Source organism: Telmatherina bonti, assembly GCF_933228915.1.
Source record: "Telmatherina bonti genome assembly, chromosome: 16".
Classification (NCBI taxonomy): Eukaryota; Metazoa; Chordata; class Actinopteri; order Atheriniformes; family Telmatherinidae; genus Telmatherina; species Telmatherina bonti.
In genome coordinates, this window is record NC_136614.1 from 21,914,589 (window position 1) to 21,940,243 (window position 25,655).

Below are 25,655 nucleotides of genomic sequence, written 5' to 3' on the forward strand. Positions count from 1 at the left end.
TCAAAAACGCTCATCTTCAGTTTCAGGTGCAACAGGCATTGAGATGGCGACTGAGTCTTGACTTTTTATTCTTGCTTTTGACGAAGCTGGAGGTAGTGAGAACCTCCTCTTCATCGACAGCAACCGGAGGATCTCGCTCATCTGTGACTCCAAGACACACAGTCGGCTGCTTAGTTTCTTAATGTCTGCTTTCAGCTCAAGCTTGGCTTCATGCAGCGTGGCTTGAATCAGAGCTTGTTCAGAGGACGGCTGTATGAAAGACTGTCTGAGGGAAACCTCAGAATAAACTCCCAGACTGTGCTCAAATGGACTTCTCTCCATCGGGCTCCTTTCCATTGGGCTTCGCTCAAAGGAGCTTCTTGACTCTCCAGCTCTATCGATACGCAGGTCACTCTTTGTGATGCCACTGTCGCATGAGTCAGTCTTATGCAGGATGCTTGTTTCTGCCTCTCCTACAGTGACGTCACCCTCAGGGTTCCCCATCTGTCTGCCCTCCTCCGTTTCCTGGTTATTGATGGCAACAGAAGTTTGTTCTGAGTGTTGCAATGTTTTTGGCCACTCTGCTTTCTGCTTGTCTGGTTCCACAGTAGGACGTGTTGGTTCAGCACACGTGGCACTCTTAAACTTTGCCCACCCTCGAGCACCTCTGCTGCTGGTGCGGACACCACTTGCACCGCCCTCTGCACCTGCAACACTGCTAGGAGCCCTCTCACGAAACTGACTCTCATCACAAGGCCTTGCTTTAGACCCAAGAGCCCCTTCTGTGCAACTTTGCTCTGATTTTTCAGCATGGACAGACAGTTTCCGATGTACAGCCACATTGCACATTTCACTCTCCCCTCCTGAGCAGGGTGTGCTGCTGTGAACAGTAAAGTTGGGCTCCTGCTGCGAGGACACGATCTGATGCTGAGTCTGAGAGTTCGTGTCGGTGTGGTGACGATGCTGCGGCTCCACCTGAACACAGTTATGATCGGAGTGGGAGGGCGATTCTCCAGGGCTTTGAGCATCTCTCTGCTGTCTGAACCTCTGGAACAACTTGCGTACAGGGTGATCATCAGGGATGGAGAGTACCACCTGGCTCTTCTGATGCTCCTCTTCTTTCTTCACATCGGCAATCTTTCTGAAGATTATCTGCAAGACAGTCTCTGTATGAGAACGGTGATCAGATATATAACTTATAAGTAGTCATTTAGATTAGAGCAACTGAGTCACACTTACAGTACAAATATAGCTTAAATGCTAAAGCTGCTATGTATGTTAAAACATCACTGACATAAAGCAGCACTGAGCAAAAGGACAAAAATGTGGAGAGTTGAAAAGAAACGGTTAAATTTAATTTTTGATTTGACATGCTTCTTCTAACAATCAAAAGCAATTTACAGACAAATCAAATATCATTAAAAGTGAGCAATTTTTATTGTTTTTGAAAATGTATAAGAGCTGAATTTTAATTTGTTGCCAGGAACTAAACAAAAAAAACCTGTGATTCCAAATTTAATTTAACATAACTCTTAGCTATTAAGGAATTTTCTGAATTAATTATTTTTTTCCCCTCTCTTGCTTGATTTAGGCTTACAGGTGTCCAACAGTCCCACTCAGGCAATCTTTACATCTGAATAAAGAGTTTAAAAGGTTTGCGAGTCATTGCTTCTTTTTGTTTTATGCTTAAGTAAGTTTGTGCAGGACTGAACACTTGCAAAAGTTGCTCAAATGAAAAATAAAAAATGTTATGTTCACCTTAATATATTTGATTTGTTTTACATTTTATAACCCACAGCAGCAAGTTCTTTAGATTAGGATCTGCTTCACTGAGATTGATTTCAGCAAGCAATAAGACGTCCACTCCGACAGTTGTGTTGCACAAGATAGAGTAAAATGGAAGAATACAGTTACTTAAAGAAATGTAAATAATTATGAATCAGTCATAGTCTGTATGAAGGTGTTTGTAAAGCTGACATTTCATATGTTTCCAAAGATTCAGAGGTTTTTATTAGCAAGCGTTAAAGAAAGCACACAACTAAGAAGCTGTACTGACTTTGAATGGGTTATCAAGTAAAATAAAATATAGAACCCAGTCGTAGAAAACAAGAGACGTCTGGAAGGAGATACATTTCCTGAGTTTCATACAGATGCACAAACTAATTCTCTTTTAAGATTATCATGAGTTTTGTTTTTCATTCAGAAATTTGGTCCATTCTGGTTGTTTTAAAGTGCTTTATATATAAAGTTGGGTTGAATAAACATTAATTTCCTTTATGATGCAGCTTCAGTACTGTGGAAAGTAGTCATTTATATTTCTACAAACTCTTTTCAGCGCTTTACTAAATCTACTCCAGGTGTTGTGTTTTTAAGTCCAGCTCTAATAAAAGTCGTAAAATAGCTCAAACACTTAAAAATTGATGTTTCACATATTGTTTCACATACGCTGATGCTTGTTTGTGAAGATAAAACAGCAGCTACACAGGTTTCAGTCATTTTTACCCTTTTCCGCAGATTGCAGGTGAGGATGAGGTTTCGGGAGAATGAGTTGGCGAAGGATGTGTAAAAGTCCAGCACCCTCATCAGAGCTTCTCTCCTGATGACGTGCAGGTCGCAGTAAGTCAGCGCTCGCACATTTGCGCAGGCTCGAGCAGGCGTGGTTTCTTTCCAGAACACGTCTCCAAACACATCACTTTTACCTGAACGGGAACAAACATCCTCAGCTTGTTAATAATGGGAAGAAAAATGCTTGATTCCACAACACGAACATGTTCCAGTAAAATATAAATTATAGGAGGATTACAAGTGGAAATTATCTGTGGAAATTAGAAGAAACCACTGGATTTTAAATCCAGTACAACTACATCTGTTCTAGCTTTATGTCTGCGGACAAGGCCTGATCTATTTCACAAAGATAATTAACCATTATTACCTAATATTGCAATGACCTCGTCGTCCTGGATGACTTCAAGTGAACCCGAGACAACAAAACAGAGGGTATCAACGCTTTCTCCGATATGGAAGATGAGGTCTCCAGGTGCACAGTGGATGGTCTGAAACTCCACGGCAAGGGAGCGTAAACAGCCATCACTCGCCAGACGAAACGCCGGGTGGTCATTGAACACCTGTCTGTTGAGGTGAACGCAGATGTCTGCACGCATGTCTTTAGGACAGATGGAGAGGACCTGAGGGAGATGGTCCAATGTCAGAACAACTTGTGAATGATTACAATCGTCAACTAGTTAATCTTCTATGGATGATGGCTGCTTTTTGTTCCGTTCTCTGTTAGATTCATCCCACACTGCATCTGTAATGTTGCGGTCTGGGGCCTGGGAAGGATTCATTACTCCACAATACCTGTGGCCACTGATTTTCAGACCAGTTCTCCTGAGATTTAGCATATCTAGTTCTTCCTTAAACTTCTGACTCCTTTACATGTAGACACTACTTTACACTTTCCTCTGAAAATAGGTTGGGACAGGCAGGCTGAAAATGAGAGAAAAAGCTGCCAATGAACTCACAAAAAATTGAATAACTGTTGGTAAAGACCATTTTACATGATTTCAAGACAGTTGGGCTCTTAAGAAAAATATACATGATATGAGAGATGGCTCAGGAATTTAATACAGTAGGCTGCTATTAACTTTTCTTTTTACCAAATATTTCAAGACCTTGTGAAAACAATCAGTCTTAAGTTGCATTTCTGTCATTGGTAACTTTTTCTATCTTTAAAGCAAAAATGCACAGCTCCTCGACAGCTTTTGGTCAGAAAAGCAGACTACAACAGAACTACATCTTCACACAAAACACCAATTTGGAATTAAAAAAAAAAGAAGCCAACATATTTGTCATGTAGTCGCAACATTTCACTGTAGGTTATAGTGTCCATGAGAACATTTCAATCAAAAGGTTTTTAAAGGAGAGGGTTGACTTTCTTTCTCTGGTATGCAAAATATTATCAACTAGTTAGCTGAGCCTAGTATACAGGCTGAAGACAAAGGCAAACCATAAATGTGAGTTTAGATTGTCATAAAATTCCCTCCAAAATGAAAAAAAACAAAAAACAAAAAAAAAAACATAAGAAAACAAATACACACAATGCAATTTTGTTACTATGAAGTTATCAGGCAGTAAAACGTCAGTGCAGGGAGTTGCTGGCTGAAATAAGCTTCAGCTGAAACACAACATTTAGTACTTCAGAACAAAATGTAAACTTGATCAACTTGAACACAGTTATATGCAGAATTTATACTGCAGTATGCATACAATAGACTTTAAACCACTAATGTATCATGATGCAACGCTCCAGCAACACAAATTAAAAGATGAAAGTTCACTCAAACAAGTCGACAACATCAGTATTTTATTTATAATACCAGTATTTGTGAAAACAGGATATTTGGACTTTTTGTTCAGATTAAACAAGCTACATGTTGCATAGACTGATGTTTCTCAGATGATGGTACACATATTCTTCAAGATGCTTTGAGACACTCAAGGGATACAAACAAATTATTTTAGGCATAAAAATAAAATTATTTTTTGGCATTTTAAGGCATAACATGTTTATCTTGTAAAGCTCTCTGACTTAACCCCTGAGCTTCCTCAAATTTAGTACTATCCAGTGACCATCATAACCTAAAATTTCTGTAATACTCAAAAATGCCAAACATTCAATCATTTTTTTTTATTTTAAGCCTGTCAGTTTGAATATTTAAATTACTACCTCATTTAATACAAAAAACTAAAACTAAATTATTTTTCATATAACAAATATTAGAGGAACTAGTCTTTGTGGTAGTTAAACTCATGGATATGTCAATGATTATCTACAAAATTTATTTGATTTATTTTGTATTTTTATAGTGTGTTCTAGGACCTTCATGGCAAAAAATATCTTTGCACAAAAATCGGATGTATTAACATACATCAGCAATTTTTTTTCTTTTTTTTGTCATGAACCACTTGTAAATCTTCAGATCTGCTTCAAACTACCAAGTATCAAAATATTTCAACACTTTTAACCATTTAAATGCCAGTTAAATTATTTTACAGTTTAATTATCCACAAAATGTTTAACAAAAATAAAATAACTAAAGATAAAATATGCAGACAAAATCACATTTTTGTAAATGTATAATTAAGGGAAAATATTCATTAATTTTCTGAACTTCCCAGTCTGATGAAGGGTTGCAGGGAAGCTGGAGCCTATCCCAGCAATCATTGGGTGTGAAGGGAAAATATTGTTGAAAGTAATTATTTTTCCACAAAAAAAATCTGTTTGTTTATAATATTTTCTAAAAGTGTAGCTCATTAGTATTTCATCAGACACTTATTGAAATACTTGGAAATTTTACAATTTAATCATAAGAGGGTTATTATAACATTATTACATATTGCAAGGCTTTAAAACTTGGATATTTTTTCTTAAATCACAAAAGTAGTGAGTGGTCAGTACTAACAATTTTTTTTTAGAACCACTGGCATAGACTATATAGAAATAATAACAGTGGCATCACCTATAGGTTTGTGGATTCTGCAACCTCAAGCTTGTTGGGTCTGACTGTAACCCTGCTGACATTACACTTAAAAGAATTGTATATAGACTGTTTTTAGAAAATACTTTACATTTACAATTCTACATTTTTAGTGAATGATCGCTGCTGCAAGCATCAAAATTAACAATACCTTGTCTGTGTCAATACCCTTGGACATGGCCCAGGTGGAGACAATGAAGTCCATGACCCTCTCACTCAGACCTTTGGGAACCTGATAAAGCTTAAGGAAGTCACGCACATTGTTGAGCATCTCATGATAGCGGTTTGTGTTGGTATACATCTGCTGGAAGATGGTGGTGACATTTCCAAAGATAGTTGCATACAGCAATGCTAAAAGAAAAAAATGAAAGGGCAAAGTCAAGTGGAGGAAAAACACCCATATTTACATGCAGGGTGAATTTACTCTATACTACATGAAAGAGGGATCATGAGTTGCTGTATATACATATATGTGTGTGTGTATATATGTATATATATATATATATATATATATATATATATATATATATATATATATATATATATGTATATTATGTTAAAAGTCACTGTTAATTTAGCATTCAGAAGTCTGAATGAAGGAAGATTACATTAATTGTATTTGTGAGCACCAATTATATAGACTTAAATTAATTTAAAAACAATGATAATATTTTAAGTGTCTTCATCTTCATTTTCAGCCGTTTATCTGGGGTCGGGTTGCGGGGGTAGCAGCCTAAGCAGGGAAGCCCAGATTTCCCTTTCCCCAGCCACATTTGCCAACTCTGCAGGGGGGATCCAGAGGCGTTCCCAGGCCAGCCGAGAGATGTAATTCCTCCGGCGTGTCCTGGGTCTTCCCCAGGTTCTCCTCCCAGAGGGACGTGCCTGGAACACCTCACCAGGGAGGCATCCAGGAGGCATCCTGACCAGATGTCCGAGCCACCTCAACTGGTTCCTCTCAATTTGGAGAGCAGCGGCTCTACTTTGAGCCCCTCCCGGATGACCGAGCTCCTCACCCTATCTCCAAGGGAGAGCCCAGCCACCCTGCGGAGGAAACTCATTTCAGCCGCCTGTATACGAGATCTTGTTCTTTCGGTCACGACCCACAGCTGGGTGATAAAGGGCAGGCTTGGCGGCATCCAACCCTCACCGGAAACGAATCTGACTTACTACCGGCAATGCGGATCAAGCTCCGACACCTGTCGTACAGGGACTGGACAGCCTGTACAAGGGCGTCCAATACCCCATACTCCCGGAGTACCCCCCACAGGAGCCCCCGGAGGACATGGTAGTATTTTATCCTGTAGTATTTTATATGAATTTTTTAAGATTTCAAAGTTCAATAGCTTTTTAGTCATGTGACCTACACACTTCAAACACTGCCTAATGGTTCAGCTAGTCCTGCCGCATGTTGCACAGCCTTTATTTTCCTTGTTTTCATCCTGTGGTATTTTATATGAATTTTTTAAGATTTCAAAGTTCAATAGCTTTTTAGTCATGTGACCTACACACTTCAAACACTGCCTAATGGTTCAGCTAGTCCTGCCACATGTTGCACAGCCTTTATTTTCTCCATTTTCACCTCGGGTTATTTTATATGAATTTTTTAAGATTTCAAAGTTCAATAGCTTTTTAGTCATGTGACCTACACACTTCAAACACTGCCTAATGGTTCAGCTAGTCCTGCCACATGTTGCACAGCCTTTATTTTCTCCATTTTCATCTTGGGTTATTTTATATGAATTTTTTAAGATTTCAAAGTTCAATAGCTTTTTAGTCATGTGACCTCACTACCTCAACACACTAATTGCACAACAAGTGCTGATATTTTTTTATTCATTTTATTTTTATTTATCTCTTTTATTTAACTATTTATTTTATTTATTTGTCTATATTTCAGCATTTTTCTATTGTATGAGCTTACCAGTATATCATATAATTATTGCATATTTATGCATTATATTCCATCCATCCATCCATCTTCTGCCGCTTATCCGGGGTCGGGTCGCGGGGGCAGCGGCCTAAGCAGGGAAGCCCAGACTTCCCTCTCCCCAGCCACATTTGCCAACTCTGCGGGGGGGATCCCGAGGCGTTCCCAGGCCAGCCGAGAGATGTAATCCCTCCAGCGTGTCCTGGGTCTTCCCCGGGGTCTCCTCCCAGAGGGACGTGCCTGGAACACCTCACCAGGGAAGCGTCCAGGAGGCATCCTGACCAGATGCCCGAGCCACCTCAACTGGTTCCTCTCGATGGGAAGGAGCAGCGGCTCTACTCTGAGCCCCTCCCGGATGACCGAGCTCCTCACCCTATCTCTAAGGGAGAGCCCGGCCACCCTGCGGAGGAAACTCATTTCAGCCGCCTGTATACGAGATCTCGTTCTTTCGGTCACGACCCACAGCTCATGACCATAGGTGAGGGTAGGAACGTAGATCGACTGATAAATCGAGAGCTTCGCCTTCTGGCTCAGCTCCTTCTTCACCACGACAGACCGGCGCAGAGCCCGCATTACTGCAGACGCCGCACCGATCCGTCTGTCGATCTCAAGCTCCATCCTTCCCTCACTCGTGAACAAGACCCCGAGATATTTAAACTCCTCCACTTGAGGCAGGACCTGACTCCCGACCCGGAGAGGGCAATCCACCCTATTCCGGCTGAGGACCATGGTCTCAGATTTTGAGGTGCTGATTCTCATCCCAGCCGCTTCACACTCGGCTGCGAATCGCTCAAGCGAGAGCTGGAGATCACGACCAGACGAAGCCAACAGGACCACGTCATCCGCAAAAAGCAGGGACCCAATCCTGAGGCCACCAAGTCGGATCCCCTCAACCCCTCGGCTGCGCCTAGAAATTCTGTCCATATAAGTTATGAACAGAATCGGTGATAAAGGGCAGCCTTGGCGGAGTCCAACCCTCACCGGAAACGAATCCGACTTACTACCGGCAATGCGGACCAAGCTCTGACACCTGTCGTACAGGGACCGGACAGCTCGTACAAGGGGGTCCGGTACCCCATACTCCCGGAGTACCCCCCACAGGAGCCCCCGGGGGACACGGTCGAATGCCTTCTCCAGGTCCACAAAGCACGTGTAGACTGGTTGGGCAAACTCCCATGCCCCCCCCAGGACCCCAGAGAGGGTATAGAGCTGGTCCACTGTTCCGCGACCAGGACGAAAACCACACTGCTCCTCCTCAATCCGGGATTCAACTATCCGGCGGACCCTCCTCTCCAGGACCCCTGAATAGACCTTACCAGGGAGGCTGAGGAGTGTGATTCCCCTGTAATTGGAACACACCCTCCGGTCCCCCTTCTTAAAAAGGGGGACCACCACCCCAGTCTGCCAATCCAGCGGTACTGCCCCCGATGTCCACGTGATGCTGCAGAGGCGTGTCAGCCAGGACAGCCCCATAGCATCCAGAGCCTTAAGGAACTCCGGGCGGATCTCATCCACCACCGGGGCCTTGCCGCCAAGGAGCTTTTTGACCACCTCAGCGACTTCAGCCCCAGAGATAGGAGGGTCCATCCCTGAGTCCCCCAGCTCTGCTTCCTCATCGGAAGATGTGTTGGTATGATTGAGGAGGTCTTCGAAGTATTCCCTCCACCGACCCACAACGTCCGGAGTTGAGGTCAGCAGCTCCCCATCTCCACTGTACACAGTGTTGATGGAGCACTGCTTCCCCCTCCTGAGATGCCGGATGGTGGACCAAAATCGCCTCGAAGCCATCAGGGAGTCTTTCTCCATGGCCTCGCCGAACTCCTCCCATGCCCGAGTTTTTGCCTCGGCAACAGTCGAAGCCGCATGCCACTTAGCCTGTCGGTACCCATCAGCTGCCTCCGGAGTCCCACAGGCCAAGAAGGACCGATAGGACTCCTTCTTTGGCTTGACGGCATCCCTCACTGCTGGTGTCCACCAACGAGTCCTGGGATTACCGCCATGACAGGCACCAACGACCTTACAGCCACAGCTTCGGCTGGCCGCCTCAACAATAGAGGCACGGAACACAGCCCATTCGGACTCAATGTCCCCCGCCTCACCCGGGACATGTTCGAAGCTCTGCTGAAGGTGGGAGTTGAAGCTCGCTCTGACAGGGGACTCAGCCAGACTTTCCCAGCAGACCCTCACGACACCTTTGGGCCTGCCAGATCTGACCGCTTCCTCCCCCACCATCTGAGCCAACTCACCACCAGGTGGTGATCAGTTTACAGCTCCGCCCCCCTCTTCACCCGAGTGTCCAAGGCATGTGGCCGCAGGTCCGACGATGCAACTACAAAATCGATCAGCAAACTGCGGGCCAGGGAATCCTGATGCCAGGTGTACATATGGACACTCTTATGTTGGAACATGATGTTCGTTATGGACAATCTATGACGAGCACAGAAATCCAATAACAAAACACCGTTTGGGTTCAGAGGGGGAGGACCATGCCTCCCAATTACTCCTGTCTAGGTCTCACTGTCGTTGCCCACATGAGCATTGAAGTCCCCCAGCAGAACAATGGAGTCCCCAGAAGAAGCACCTTCCAGCACTCCCTCCAAGGACTCCAGAAAGGGTGGGTACTCTGAACTGCTGTGCGGTGCATAAGCACAGACAACAGTCAGGACCCGTCCCCCCCATCTGAAGGCGGAGGGAAACTACCCTATCGTCCACCGGGGTAAACCCCAACGTGCAGGCACCAAGCTGGGGGCTGATGAGAATGCCCACACCTGCCTCCTATTGGTCACATTGGTCCCTACACTTTCGTTTACTGGTCACACTTCCATGCCCTCTAATGAATGACAAGAACTGGTTTCCAGTGCATGAAATGTGAAAAAGAAACTGCTGTGATATTGATACTGACTGGATGGCAAGGTGAGACTAGGCCTACCCTAGCTGAAGGCTCTGCACCAGGGCTGCCGAGCTTCATCCAGGCCGGAGCTGCTACACCAGGGCTGCCTGAGCTTCATCCAGGCCAGAGCTGCTACATCAGGGCTGCCTGAGCTTCATCCAGGCCGGAGCTGCTACACCAGGGCTGCCTGAGCTTCATCCAGGCCGGAGCTGCTACACCAGGGCTGCCTGAGCTTCATTCAGGCCGGAGCTGTTACATCAGGGCTGCCTGAGCTTCATCCAGGCCGGAGCTGTTACATCAGGGCTGCCTGAGCTTCATCCAGGCCGGAGCTACCAAGAATATCTGCTAGAAATGCCACCCAAACAGAAGCCTGACTTAAAATCTGAGGAGGATTATGCCTCATTTGCTCAGGTAAATGAACTTCTACATCAGCAGAAAGAAATGTTCAATGCTTTGATTCAACAGCAGCAGGAGAACTTTAAAGGTTTTGTGAAAATCATCATTGAGACTACAAACACAAGAATAGATTCTCTAACTAAGGAAGTTCAAGAAATAAAAGCGAGCCTAACATTCACACAAAAAGAGGTTGATGACATTAAATCTAAAATAGAAAAACAGACTACCCACTGTGATACCTTACAATCTGACTTTTTAAAAGTCTGTGAGAGCCTATTAGCTGTTTCTGATAAAACAGAACATCTAGAGGGGCAAAGAACAATTTGGTCATTGATGGGGTGGAAGAGTCAACAGGAGAAACGTGGGCAGATGTAGAGGAAAAAGTCAAAATGATCTTCACAAAGAATCTGGAGCTGCAAAGAGATATTGAATTGGAAATGGCACATAGAATGGGGAAAGTATCACTAAACAGTGAGAGACCCAGATCTATTTTAGTAAAATTTTTAAAAGTGAAAGACAAACTAGCAGTCCTACAAAGAGTGAAAAACCTTAAGGGAACAAAGATCTACATCAATGAAGATTATACAGAAGAAGTAAAGAGGAAAAGAAGGGAATTGATCCCCAAAATGAAAGAAGCTCGGGGAAAAGGTGACATTGCTTTTCTTCGTCAAGACAAGTTGATTATATACCCACGCAGCAGTACCCCTAAAGGGCACTAACAGCTGTGCCGATGCAAGTGTTAAACCAGATATAAATTGTATTTTCTTTTTGGTGCAGCATGCCAATGAATGTACACAAAGCAAAAGGTTTGAAAATTTATCAACATAAACAGCATCAGAAATAAAGTGTCAGAAATTACAGATATTTTGTCATCTAATGATTTGAATATACTAGCTGTCTCTGAGACTCATTTAGATGATACTTTTGATGATAATGAACTAAGAATTCAAGGATATAATATTTTCAGACGAGACAGAAATAAATATGGGGGTGACGTGGCCTTCTATGTGCAATCTCATGTAGCTGTGAAGATGAGAGAAGATCTAATGAACTACAACATTGAAGTCATATGGCTGCAGATACACATACCTCATATAAAGTCAATACTAGTGGGATGCTGTTATCGACCTCCCAGTGCAGCTAGCAAATACCTGATTACAATGACTGAGATGTTGGACTACAGCAGTACTATGGGTTTAGAGATGTATTTCATGGGAGACCTTAACATTGACTGGCTATCAAATAACTGTTCATTGAGAGCAAAACTATCTGATGTTGCAACTGCAATAGGACTTGTACAATTAGTAAGCATGCCAACAAGAATTTACCCGAAAAATGATAGTACAATTACTTCAGCTTGAATTGATTATATTTTTACAAATGCTCCAGAATTGTGTACAAGGACTATCTCTGTTCCAACAAGCTGTAGTGACCATATTTAATTACTACTTTGCGGAAAGCAAAAGTGGAGAAGGTGGGGCCTAGGTTTATTTACAAAAGATCGTTCAAAACTTTCAACCAAGATGCATTCAGGGAGGATGTGAGAAATATATGCTGGTCTAATGTATTTACAGAAACAAATGCTAAAAAAAATATTAAAAATAAACCACCAGGTGTCGATGAAATGAATGGAAACCTCCTGAAGATGGTAGCTGATTTTGTTGCGCCAGTTATCACATACATCATAAATCTAAGCTTAACGACAGGTGTCTGTCCACAAAAATGGAAAAATGCCAAAATTATTCCTTTGCTCAAAAACAAAAAACAACCTTTTTCTGGTAAAAATAGTCAACCTATAAGTCTGTTAACAGCTGTTGGAAAGATCATTGAGAATATTGTATATACTCAAGTTAACAGTTATTTTAGTAACCAGGAACTATTTGTTCCAAACCAACATGCCTATAGAAAAGGGCATTCAACTGCAACAGCATTGACCACCATGACTGATGACTGGCTGACAGGCATTGAGGAAAAGAAACTGGTTGGCAGTATCATGCTAGACTTCTCTGCAGCTTTTGATATAATAGATCACACAATATTAATCAAGAAGCTACAGACCTATGGATTTGATGATTCTGCTATAACATGGTTTAACAGCTATTTAATAGGCAGAACTCAGACTGTTTTCTTCAATGGTTGTTATTCCAATATCAGAAGGTTGACATGCGGAGTCCCGCAAGGCAGCAGTCTTGGTCCTTTATTGTACAATATTTATACTAATCATTTACCCTCGTTCTCTCAAAGGCCAAAATTGTTATGTATGTGGATGATTCAACAATTTATGCATCAGCTGCTACTGTAGAAGAGTTGAACCGTGTCTTACAGATACAGTTGAATGCTGTTGTTAAATGGGTTAATGAAAATAAATTAGTTTTAAATATTTCAAAGACGCACTGTATAGTAATCGGTTCTAACCATAACATTAACCTAAATCCTCTATTGCATCTTAAAATACAAGATAGCTCACTTCAACAAGTCAATGAAACAAAGCTCTTAGGAATAGTAGTAGATAATAAATTATAATGGTCAAAACATGTACAGATGTTATGTGCCAAAATGGGGAGTGTGATTACTATGATTAGGAGATACGCATACTTTCTGACAAGAGAAGCTACAAAAGTAATGGTACAGGCTCTAATTTTATCAAACCTTGACTACTGCCCAACTGCATGGTCTAATACTTCAACTGAAAATATAGGAAAATTACAACTAATACAAAATAGAGCTGCACGTCTAGTACTTCATTGTGATTATTACACCAGCACTAAACTTATGCATCAAAAATTAAAGTGGTTATGGGTTCAGGATAGGCTTTTATACTCCTTATTGTGTATGTTCAGGAATGTTTCTGTCACTAAAGTACCACAGACTCTCTACCAAAATCTATTGTTTAGTTCCAGCATACATGATTATGCAACTAGACATGCATCTGCAAACAAATTTATTTTACCAAGAGCTGTGACAAATTACAGGAAAAGAACATTTGCATATAGGGGCATGAATGAATGGAATCTACTGCCTAAGCAAATTATTTGCATGCAAAATCAACTAAGATTCAAAATTTCTCTTAAAGAGTTTCTTCTACTAAACGGATGACTCTTTGGAAAGTAGTTCTATAATGTTTACTAATAAATATAAATTTGTAAAGTTACTAAATACCACTAGTAAATTTACAAATTAAATATTGAATACTGATTTACTAATTAAACATAGAGATGTGCTCTTCTGTTTCAGATTAAAGTCTGTAATTTGAAATAATCATATCTATTGGATGTTATTTTTATTTTAATTTTTTTTATTGATTTATTGTACTGAAAAATGTACTGTTGAGTGTCTTTTCTCCAAAGAACTGTTTTATCAGTTGTACAATGGATTGTATAATGGTTGTTGTATGTCATTGTAATATTATTGTATTTTTTTATGGACCCCGGGAAGAATAGCAGCAGCATCTGCTGTGGCTAATGGGGATCCAAATAAATAAATAAACAAACAAACAAACAAACAAACAAACCTGCTCGGCGCCTCTCACCATGAGCAACTCCAGAGTGGAAGAAAGTCCAGCCCCCCTCGAGGGTACTGGTTCCAGAGCCCAAGCCATGCGTTGAGGTGAGTCCAACTATATCTAGTCGGAACCCCTCAACCTCGCACACAGCTCAGGCTCCTTCCCCACCAGAGGGGTGACATTCCACATCCCTAGAGCCAGTTTCTGCAGCCCGGGATTGCCAGGGTCCCTGCCCCCGACCCCTACAGCTTCTCCCGCATATGGTGAGCCCATGGGAGGTGGCGCCCATGTCACCCTTTCGGGCTGAGCTCGACCGGGCCCCACAGGCAAAGGCATGGCCACCAGATGCTCGCTCTTGTACCCCACCCCCAGGCCTGGCTCCAGAGGGGGGGGGGTCCTGGTAACCCGCGTCCGGGCAAGGGAACATTTATGCCCAGGTTTGTCGTCATCATAGAGGTTGATGAGTTGTGCTTGGTCTGGTCCCTCCCTATGACACCTGTTTGCCATGGGCGACCTTACCAGGGGCATAAAGCCACAGACAACATAGCTGCTAGGATTTATATTTCAAGTGTATTATAGAAATATATTGTGTATTATAGAAATATATTGATCTTTTTGGAGTTAAAGACTATAATAAAAATGGCCTTTAAAATATTATGCAAAAATGTGAAAATCTGTTCAAAAATTAAGTTTATCATTTCTACTTCTATTCATAATGTATCCTATTTATTTAGTTCGACAACAGTCAAGCTGTTCTTTAAATAAATGCAGCTTCTACTTTTTTTTAAACATGCATATGGTGATTGCATCGAAGCAGCACTGTCTGAACTTGGTCTTTTTGCTTTACTTGTTTCCAGACTGAATTATCCTAATGTTGTTTGTAATTCATGATGAGATCACAAGATTTCTTATCATCCTGTATCCTGCAGTGGACTGGCGACCTGCAGAGTGTACCTGCCCTTCGCCTAGTAGATGCTGAGATATGCTCCAGTCTCTCACAACCCTGCACTGAAATAAGCAGATACAGAAAATTGATTTTTCAGTATTTTTCCTTTTGTGAATCTTCTAAATGAATTATTTTCCTGTTACTAAACTATTATTAATATTATCAATAATCACAACAATAAATACATAATTATTTGTGTAAATTGAATTATTTTAAGGAATAAGTTATTTTCAAAGAGGGTGTCATTGTTGCTTTCTATTTAATGCTGACTGGGAACTTTCGATGATAGTTTTCACTGTTAAGTCTCTAAAATACCATTTATATTACACATTTTCTCAGGGAGAGTGTCGTGCTGCAGTGGCCTCAAAGAGTCAGTCAGTATCTCATATCGTGAGGTTTTACCCACTCAAGGAGAAAACGTCGTCTCCACTCGCCACAGCAGGATCACAGAGGTTAGGACGCCTATCTAACGTGATGGCTCATTGTCCACTTACACCACTCCAGCCTGCAGGCAATTTCTCCCTCTCTTCAATCGCTTGCTCCTTTCACATAATTACTGTATCTGTAGCATGAGATTTATTGGCCACAACTGAACTCGACACGGCAGAGTTAGTGAGAGGTCCTTGTGATCAGGGCAGAGTAATGAGTGTTAACTCTTGTGAGTAAGAACCTTGGAGCATAGCTGTCGGTTTCTGTGTTCCAGCTAGTTCTATTGCACCACTTTCCATGCTGTTTTTGAAGAGCAGGTCAAAGGTTTAAGCATGCAGGTGAGTTGTGACACAGATACTTTGGAGGAGGTGACACTTAGGTACGCTATCAAGGGACACTGATAATAAAATGCACCAGAAGAAAAATATTAATTTTTGTTCAGTGTTACAGTTCAACACCATTCAGATGTAACTTCTTTTTTTTAATAACTTCCACATATATAAATTCTATAATGTGAGCAGATAAACATATTTCATGTAAGTAACATTTAAGCATGATTCATGTAGTTACATCCCTAAATTAAAGCCTTTCTTACTGTTAGAGAATAAGCTCTGAAAAGACTCTTTGTGCAATTTACACTATATTAAATGCCAGTGATGTTACACAATCATGTAGTACATGCTGAAGTCTGCGTGTAGAACTGCATCATCTCTGAGTTCATGTCACACAAGACTATGCAAGCTTCAACATCATTCAGCTCTATGTAAAACATGTAAAACTTCAGTATTTAGTCAAACAAAAATCTGACCAGCTTCACTTGGACTTTGTTCAGCATATAAGAATGACTGCGTGGCCTTAATATCTCACCATGAGATTTAATACAAACTATGAATTTTAGAGGAAAATATTTAAAGATGGTTGAGGAAAATAATTTGAGTAAAACTGAATTAACCATAGACAATGTCTTCCTGTTGTGATGAGCAACCTTCAGAAAGACATTCGTAGAGCAGGCTGTGATGGGCGCTGAACATGTCACATTTTATTATAGACAAAGTCGAATCCTAAACTCTCAGCTGTGCTTCAAGGCTGCAGTGAAATGTGAAATTGCATGACAGAAGACAATGCTGTGTGAGGAGTTTCTAAGTCCATCAGGGATAAAGATCTATTCCTTTTACTAGATGCCAAATTCTGTCATTGATAAGCCAGGGTTTCTTTGTTTTCAGCCAGTGCACAATGTTTAAACTAACTATCAAAGCTGTGTTATGTTTTGATTTAAAAAAAAAAACAACATAAAAATGAAATAAGAATATTTACAGTGTTGATAGGTCTAGATAAATACATTAAGTTTAAATAAAATAATATAGATTACTTTTCTGACAGGACACATCTATACGAAATGACCCCTTCATCTGGTACAACCATTTAATTGCTTGTTGGCACAAATATCTTATCAGCCAATCATATGGCAGCAACATGTAGACATAATCAAGACAAGTTACTGAAGTTCAAACTGAGCATCAGATTGGGCGAGAAAGGAAGTTTAGGTGACTAAACGTGTTATGGTTGTTGGTGTCAGATAGGCTGGTTAGAGTATTTCAGAAACTGCTGATCTACTGGGATTTTCACTCACAACCATTCCTACAGTTTACAGAGAATGGTCCAGAAAAGAAATAATATTCAATGAGCAGTAGATATCTGTACCAAAATATCTTCTTTATGTCAGGAATCAGAAGGAAATGGACAGACTAGTTAGAGATGACAAATGCAACAAACTACCCCAAGGTATTCAGAAAAGCATCTCTTGATACATATCCAATCATGTCCAAATTTTGAAGCAGATGAAGCAGAAGGCCACACTGAATGCCACTCCTGTCAGCTCAGAACAGAAATTGGACAAAATAATTAGCCCAGGCTGTTAGAAAATGGACAATAGATGATTATAAAAATATTGCCCAGTCTGTTGAGTCGTGATTTCAGCATTCAGAAGGTAGGGTCAGAATGTGGCCTAAACAACATGCGTGGATGAGTCCATTTGCCTCGTTCAGTGGTTCAGGTTGGTGTTGTCATGGTGTGGGGAATATTTACCTGCCACACTTTGGGTTTGTTTGTACTCAGTGATCATTTGAGCGCCACAGCAGTCCTGAATACTGGATAATGTACAGTGCCACAAATCTCAAATCATCTCTAACTGGTTTCTTCACTGTACTTTAGTGGACTCCATAGTAACCAGATCTCTAATAGAGCACTTCTGGGATGTGGTGGAACGGGAGATTCTTATCATTGATGAGCAGCTGACAAATCTGCTTCGCTGTGTGATTGCATCATGTAAATATTGACCACAATCTTGAAAAAGTGTTTCCAACACCTTTCTGAATGTGTATCATGAAGACTTAGAGCAGTTCTGAAACACCAATGAGGGTCTTACCCTGTGCTCTCAAGGGACGTTTGATAAAGTCACCGGTGACTGTTTCAACTGATCTATGATTAAAACTGGATCTATATTACTCATGGGAAGGTGGAACATATTAAGTGAAGATCCTTCAAATCCAGTACAGCACATATAACTTGTGTTATTACATCATCAGCTGTGATTTAGCTAGCAAATGATGAGAAGAACCTGCTCTTGACACGAATGCAAGAAAGAAGATTCAGACTGTTTAATCTCCTCCAAGGTTCTGCTGGCAATGTGAGTGGTGAGTGAGAGAAAAACAGCAGAGTAATGGGGAGCCGGAAGGATCTCTATATTGGTTTTCAGCTGTACACAGAGTACCTACAGTTGATGCCGCTGCAGACATTTGATTGGCATGTTTAAGTATTACATGTCTCCTTTAGCTGCATAATAAAAATCATAGCTTGTGCCGTTGCATCACACTCTCTCTGTGTAACTTTATTGCCATGATAATGTCTTCTCAGTGTACTGCTCCATTAACTATCATGCAAGAGCTGAAATAATGATACCATTATACTGTTATGTAACGTCGGATCTTTTAGATTTGTTTCCCCTTCAGCTGACGCTTAATGTCATGACATGTATTTGAAGGGGCAAAGAAGATTTGAAAGTCTTCCTGCAAACTTTGAAACAGAAATTTTGAGTACTTACAGCCCACCATCATCATGGCCACGGAGAAAATCTTCTCACCATCTGTTGTCGGGGCAATGTTACCAAAGCCAATGGTTGTGAGACTCGTCATGGTGAAGTAGAGGGAAGAAATGTACAGGGTGTCTTTACTGGGACCGCCTTCCCACTGGCCTGTTCCACTAGCATTGTATCGGTATGGCGTCCCAATACTTAGAGCCAACTGGTAGAGCCAGCTGTCCGTTTTGATGCTGTTGGTGGTCTCATCAATTACTTCATGGTCCCCTATGCTGTACCAGATGCAGGCAAGCCAGTGAGCCACCAGGCCAAACACACACACCAACAGCACCAGGACGGCCGCTCCATACTCCAAATAGTGATCTAGCTTCCGGGCAACTCGGCCCAAACGCAGCAGGCGGATCACCTTCAGAGAACTGAAGAGGCTGCTGAGACCCTGCAGGATGAGACAAAGAAACAGTGAGTCAGACATTCAACGCCTCGAAAGCAAAAGTGACACATCTAGTTCAAACTATTCGTAATCTTTCATGATAATCTATTAAAACCTCAAAGCACAAAAATGGAAATATTTCTAGTTGTAAAAAAGCATGTGACTTTCAGTGCCTTTTAAAAAAAATCTATCATATCTTCATTAATTAACATGGGTTTTTTTTTTACCCTGTCATTAGAGCAGAAAGATTAACACAATATTCACATTAAGTGCATGCTACATGTTCATATTGCAAATGTGTTGACTAACAGCCACATGTTATCACATCAGGCAGACATGGAACAACAATAATATTAATTTGTAAACACACTTCAACCACCTGGTGCAGGCAAGCCCAATATTTACTTTTCTTGTAGCTCCATTTACTGACTATCAACACCTGTTGAAAATACATGTCTGCTGCTTTCAATCTGTCCTCCTACCTTCATGAGCATATTAATCATCTGCCTGAACTCTCTCCTACAACATATATGTTTTTGTAAAGCATTTTAAGTATTTATCCTCAATAGTTTTCCCAAAGAGAAATAAATCAAAGTCCTGTTAATTAAAATAAATTAAATTAAATCAAATTATGTTTTTTTTATATTATGCTGTATTATTGTTTAAGTGCTATGAAGGTTATTTTATTTAAATCCACTGCATGATGAGGTTATGTAAAGGAAATGATAGTTGTTGTTAAAATGCCTTTTTTTTTTTTTTTTTTTTACAACATTAACATGTTAAATGGGTTCAGAATTTCATTACAGGTTGATTGATTTTAAAATGTAGACACACTAAATCATATTAATGTCTGTTATTCTTGATGGAAAATGTTTGAAGTTCTTTAGCTATGTCTGTTTTTTGAACAGCTAAATGCTAAATAATCAACTAATTCTGAGGGCTTTTTAGTGGGGTCTTAAGGAGATTTTTAGAATTTTTATTTAAATAAATAAATAAATAAAATAAAAACCTCAAGGGTTAGAAGAAAGAAAAAACAATGAGCTCAAAAGTATTAAAACATTTCATTTCCAAGAACTTTTTTGGTTTGGCGATAAATCTGAGTGACAATGAACATTTTATCACACACTTCGAATTTATTTACAGTTTATGTTAAACGTTGAAAAGCTTGAAAAGTAAGACTCACAGGGAGAACAGAGTCTTCTGTTCGTGTAATATTCCTGTAGTGCGAAAAATCACGAAGATGACTGGCTGGAGAGGCATGTTGGGCGGCGGCATCCTTTATAAGAAAACATATTCAGTGTAAAACTACAGGGGAAAGAACTTTGAAACTGTCAAAGTTATTGTATAAAGAAATCATTTATCAAGGGAACATCAGTCATTATTTGTGAAGAAATACAAGACATGCACTTTAGAGGAACCTCCACTTCCACAGCAACTTGCATCTCACCCATTTATATTTCACATTCAAGCTGTGAAATCGAACAAGATGGATTTGAGCTGCACTTAGTCAGATGGAAAATTTTAAAAAGATGAAGCTCATTGAATCCTTGTTTGTTCAGTGGTCTCAAATTAGTTTCAATTTCCGTCTGTCTCACAGCATTTCAACGCATCTCTGGTTTGTGGACATAAAAGCTGACACAAATTAGCCTTACTAACTTCAAGGATATCCCCATTGTTGTGGGATACTCCCATAAATCAATCATTAACTAATACACCAACCTTTTATGTTCACAAAAACTCAATAACACATGCAGTACATGGGAAGAACCCATAAAAAGCATACTAAAGATTACACACCTCCTCTACATGTTCAAAAGCATTGATGATATCGTAGGGCAGACAGGAAAGCAGATCAATGACAAACCACGTTTTCAAGTAATTCATCCGTATCAGCCTTGCATCTGATATGACCTCCCCAGCTGGACCCACAAATGTGGTGTGGAAGTTGAGCACAATGTCGATCAGAAAGATGACGTCGACCACGCTGTCCACCACCAGCCAAGCCAAGTTGTTCTGCTTGGTCTTAAAGGAAACATTATATGGAACCATGATAGCAGTGTAGAAGGTGAGGATGAGGATGACCCAGTCCCAGGTTGTTTTGAAGGTGCAGTAGTGGAGGATGATGTGTGGAGGGGTCTTAGGGGCCTCCTGTTTGTACTGTGGAAGAATGTCTGATCCGAGCTGAAGAGCCTGTAAATAAAGGAAACACTTATAAGCATGAAGACAGAAGATCAGGTAAAAGCTCTTCAAGCCTGAGCTAGTTTACGGTTTTATCTTTACATTTTACAAAGATAATCTGAAATCTGCTTCTTTAGTCAGGCCAGCTCACCTCAGCCAGTCTGGAAGGTTTGTGGCTGACCTCTGTCTTGTTCAGCGGTGCTAGCTGCTGCACCAAGTTGCGATTGTTGGTAAGCGCCCTTGTGAGCCTGGCCAACTTTGTCCACCCTGTGAACAGATAGGCATATCTATGCAGGCAAACAATGGTCAAATATCATTCATTCATTCATTTTCCTAACCGCTTAATCCAATTCAGGGTCAAGGGGAAGCTGGAGCCTATCCCAGCAGTCTTTGGGCGAAAGGCAGGGTGCACCCTGGACAGCTTGCCAGTCCATCACAGGGCCACACAGAGACAAACAGTCAAATATCATATTATGTAAAAAAAAAAAAAAATTTAAACAGAAGGGACTGGAATATCCCTTTTTGTCTAGGGACTTAAAGTTTTAAGTGGAGTTTTTAAGTACTTAAAATATGACCATATTTTGGTAAATGCACCAAATGAATCTAGCTACTGTAGTATGTCGGCCAACTGTTACCATATTAGTGATCAAATATGTTTTGCATAGAAAACTGAAGATAAAGATGGCGTGACAGAACAGACGTATGCTGAGAGGACTTGCTGGGAGGACTTGCTGATCTTTCAGTTTTTACTGTAAAACCTGTCCTCTGCATACAACTGCTATTTTCATTCAGCTTCTTCTCCATGTGGCCTGTCTGTCTTTCTCTTTCTACTGGTTGTCTCTGAAAAAGTCTCTTAATCCTGAGGGACATGCTGCTGCATAGACCCTGAGAAAGCGCTGTTCACTGACCTGAACACACAACACCTGGACAGTTCTATGCTACACACCAGGAGACAAATGTCCGTTAAGTCACAGCCACTCATGCAGACTTGAGTTGTGGCTGCACTTCATCCTCCGCTGTTTTTCACTTGACTGCTAAGATTTTCTGAAATAAAGCCTGATGTTCCAGTATGAAACATTATTAAATGTCATCAGGTTAAAGTGGTTATATTTTCTAGATGAGCTTTCTCACCTTTAACTGATTCTTCTTCAATGGGCTGTTTGAAAAGTGTGATGTCTCTGAAGGTGCAAAGGAAAAGCACCACCTTGTCATTTTCATTCCTGATTGGGGCAATCTGCATGTAAAGCCATATTGGTTTCCCTGTTGGAAACAAACAAAATAAAGAGCTGTGTTGTGACACGAAAGAAAGCTAAAAAAAAAAAAAAAAAAAAAAAAAAAGTAACTAAGGAGATGTCACATGTGATCAGGCTTTTTGATGACTGTTACAAAAAAGTTGTCATACTTACTATTCTTTGTATAGAGAAGCACTTCATGGAAATCGGATTCGTAGCTGTTGAACGTTTGTTTGATTTTGTCAATCGTTTTTTTATCCGTCAAGTCACCATACATAAAACTGCAAAAAAGAAAAATTTTGGATGGATTAAAGATACAACTTTTTTATTTAAATTAAAAAAAAGACCAGCAATCATATACTTGTCAAAACTGATATTTAGTTTGTGATTTCTAGCTTATTTCATTCATTCATTTTATGAACCACTTAGTCCAATTAAGGGTCGCAGGGAAGCTAGAGCCAATCCCAGTAATCACAGGCAGGATACACCCTGGACAAATCGCCAGTCCATCACAGGTCCAACACAGAGATAAACAACCATTCACGCTCACTCCAAGGGACAATTTAGAGTAATCAGTTAACCTAACATGCATGTCTTTGGACGGTGGGAGGAAGCAGGAGTACCAGGAGAGAACACATGCATACACAGGGAGAACATGCAAACCCCGCACAGAAAGTCCACCATTTGAGCCTCCGAGGATCAAACCAGCGATCTTCTTGCTGTGCGGCCACAGTGCAAACGACTACGCCACCATGCTAGCTTATTTCTGGTCCTCTTTTTTTTCTTTTTTCAATCACAACTACCTAAACCCGATAAACACATGACTGGAACCAGACGGCAAATAAACAAGAACTTAAAGGGTTCGGAACAAGTCAAGATTAATACCAAAGTATAAAAAAACTTTAAATAATATTTGACTGATAAAAGTTATTAAACTATAAATATATGGATCATGGATCTGGTGCAATTTGATAAGTCCTTTGAAGAATTATTTTTTAGATGAGTGAATATCTAGGGAATGGAGTTCCCTTTTAAATCTATCATATCTATCATACATTTGGTAAAGAGCAAACAATTAAAGTTCAGCAAGGTAAAAATTTATTTATTTAATGTAAAACTGTCATTTTAAAACTAAATTAACTATTTAAATTTCTTTTTTTTCTATCTTCTCTGTACTATAAAATCATTTTGAATGTTGCAACATTTCTTATGTTTCAGATTACTTTGTATCTCCAAAAGTCATGTTTAGAAATATTTCCTGTTATTTTCAGACTCAACATAGCTGACATCTCACTTGCATGTGCTGCTCCTGTGCATAACCTCAGCTCTGTGGTATCCAGATAGCTTGCAAAATCCATCATTACTGTATACAACTGGCCACTCCACAATCTGCGCGTTCCCCAATAGGAAACTGGTTTCTGAAACAACACACAGGAAAATACAAGACTGATTTAAAAATAAATAAATAAAAAATTATAACAATAAAAAACCAGGTGGATACTGCACCTCTTGCGATTTGCAGTTACAAACTGGCTTAAGTTCCACTGACCCTTCAAGTGTTGCCTCTAACTAAAGGTATGTGTGATTGTGATCATTCTCATTGTTGAATTAAACCTCTATAAATAATACTAAGTGAAAACAGTAAACCACAATAAATAATCCTATTGCTCTTTGTAATAAAAAAAACAAACAACAAAAGTCATCAATATTTAAAGTGGCAGTAATCCGAGGAGTCGTGGGGCAGAAATATTTGCTGATAAAATGTTTATGCTCCACTCTTAATGCAAATTAAATATTCATGGCAAGCTAAAAAGTTCCTCAGCTTCACAACAGTTACGATGCAGTCAGTCTGTAGTCAGCAGAGACAGAGTTATGTCTGCAAATTCATTACATTAAAACCTTAATGTCAGAGTGGCTCATTTTCCTATATATGTACCCACTCTGCTTGCTTTTTTTGTAAATGAGCCACTCAGACAACAATAATGACTCAAATATGCTTTCAACATATTAGTGAGCAGAACTACGGAGAATTTCCAAACATTTAATCTGTACCATGAAGAAACTGAGCAGTCTGACAAGAAGCTTTTATCAACAATTATTGAAAGAACATTACAGTAACTCTACTAAATGTATGTGCACATGTGTTAAAGAGCAAGAAATGCAAAAAGACACATAATGTATAACATCCCATAAATAATCCTCTAAACCTGAAGAAAGTCCTCTTTTACAAATGGCTGCAAACACAATCTTTAAAAAAACAAAAACAAAAACAAAAACATAATGAATGTTCTGACTGCAATTCTAAAATGCTGGAGGGAAAAAAAACTCAGACAAGACACCATGCATCCCGTCTTGAGCTTTTTGAGCTCATTTTACGTTGCTAAACTAATTATTTATTGTTACAAACACAACTCCACAGTTTTGTACTACAAACAATTAACTTAATCCTTAATCCTTTGACATAATTTCTATAAGCAAAGTTAAACAAATTATTCATGGATTGTTTTATGCTGCTAATGCAATTTTAAACATGCAAAAAGACTTATGTGATAGACTATTACACATTCAGTTAGGTAGCCTCTAATAATCCAAAGATTTTTATACATGAATCTTGACTGGTTACATAATTCATCTGTGCACATAAAAGTCATTGTCAGATAAAACTGTGTAGACTAACTTGGAAAAATAAAGAGAGAGAGAGATGTTTACCGATATTTTCCAGTAAATGTATCAGACATCAATTATACATCCCAATACTGTGTGTCAGAGTAACCTTAGGTTGTAAAATGTTACTATGAAAACAATAAAAATAAAAAAAAATAAAAAAAGTTAATTCTTCCTTTTTCGATAATAAAACTCACCGCTGGAGCGCCGGACAATATTTTCTAGAAAGGTATTTTGCGGAGCCACCAGCCCCCTTTTGCCCCCATGCATGATGGAGGGTTCCGAACAGAGACTCGATGCTGCGCGATGATGGTGGAGGTGTTATCAGCAATCACACAGCGAGGACCGAACTACTGGAGCTCATTGGTCAAGTAAGACTTTAAGTATCCTCCATATCCGGGGCGCTGTGTAAAACCTAAAAGCCTCAAAGTAATTTATACTCAAAACAATT

At 40.2% G+C, this 25,655-nt stretch overlaps 1 protein-coding gene across 1 annotated transcript; it reads right to left on the reverse strand.

Annotated features, from left to right (window-relative positions):
• On the reverse strand, positions 1 to 25,474 carry LOC306767188 (voltage-gated delayed rectifier potassium channel KCNH5-like; the record flags this gene model as incomplete). The annotated part of the gene is made up of 12 exons (XM_079255110.1): positions 1 to 1,131; positions 2,482 to 2,678; positions 2,912 to 3,164; positions 5,668 to 5,867; positions 18,707 to 19,136; positions 20,314 to 20,406; positions 20,928 to 21,320; positions 21,460 to 21,575; positions 22,440 to 22,568; positions 22,715 to 22,821; positions 23,835 to 23,958; positions 25,402 to 25,474. 12 exons carry the CDS (start codon positions 25,472 to 25,474, stop codon positions 1 to 3), a joined length of 3,246 nt encoding a protein of 1,081 aa, XP_079111236.1.
• Positions 25,475 to 25,655: the final 181 nt, after the last annotated feature.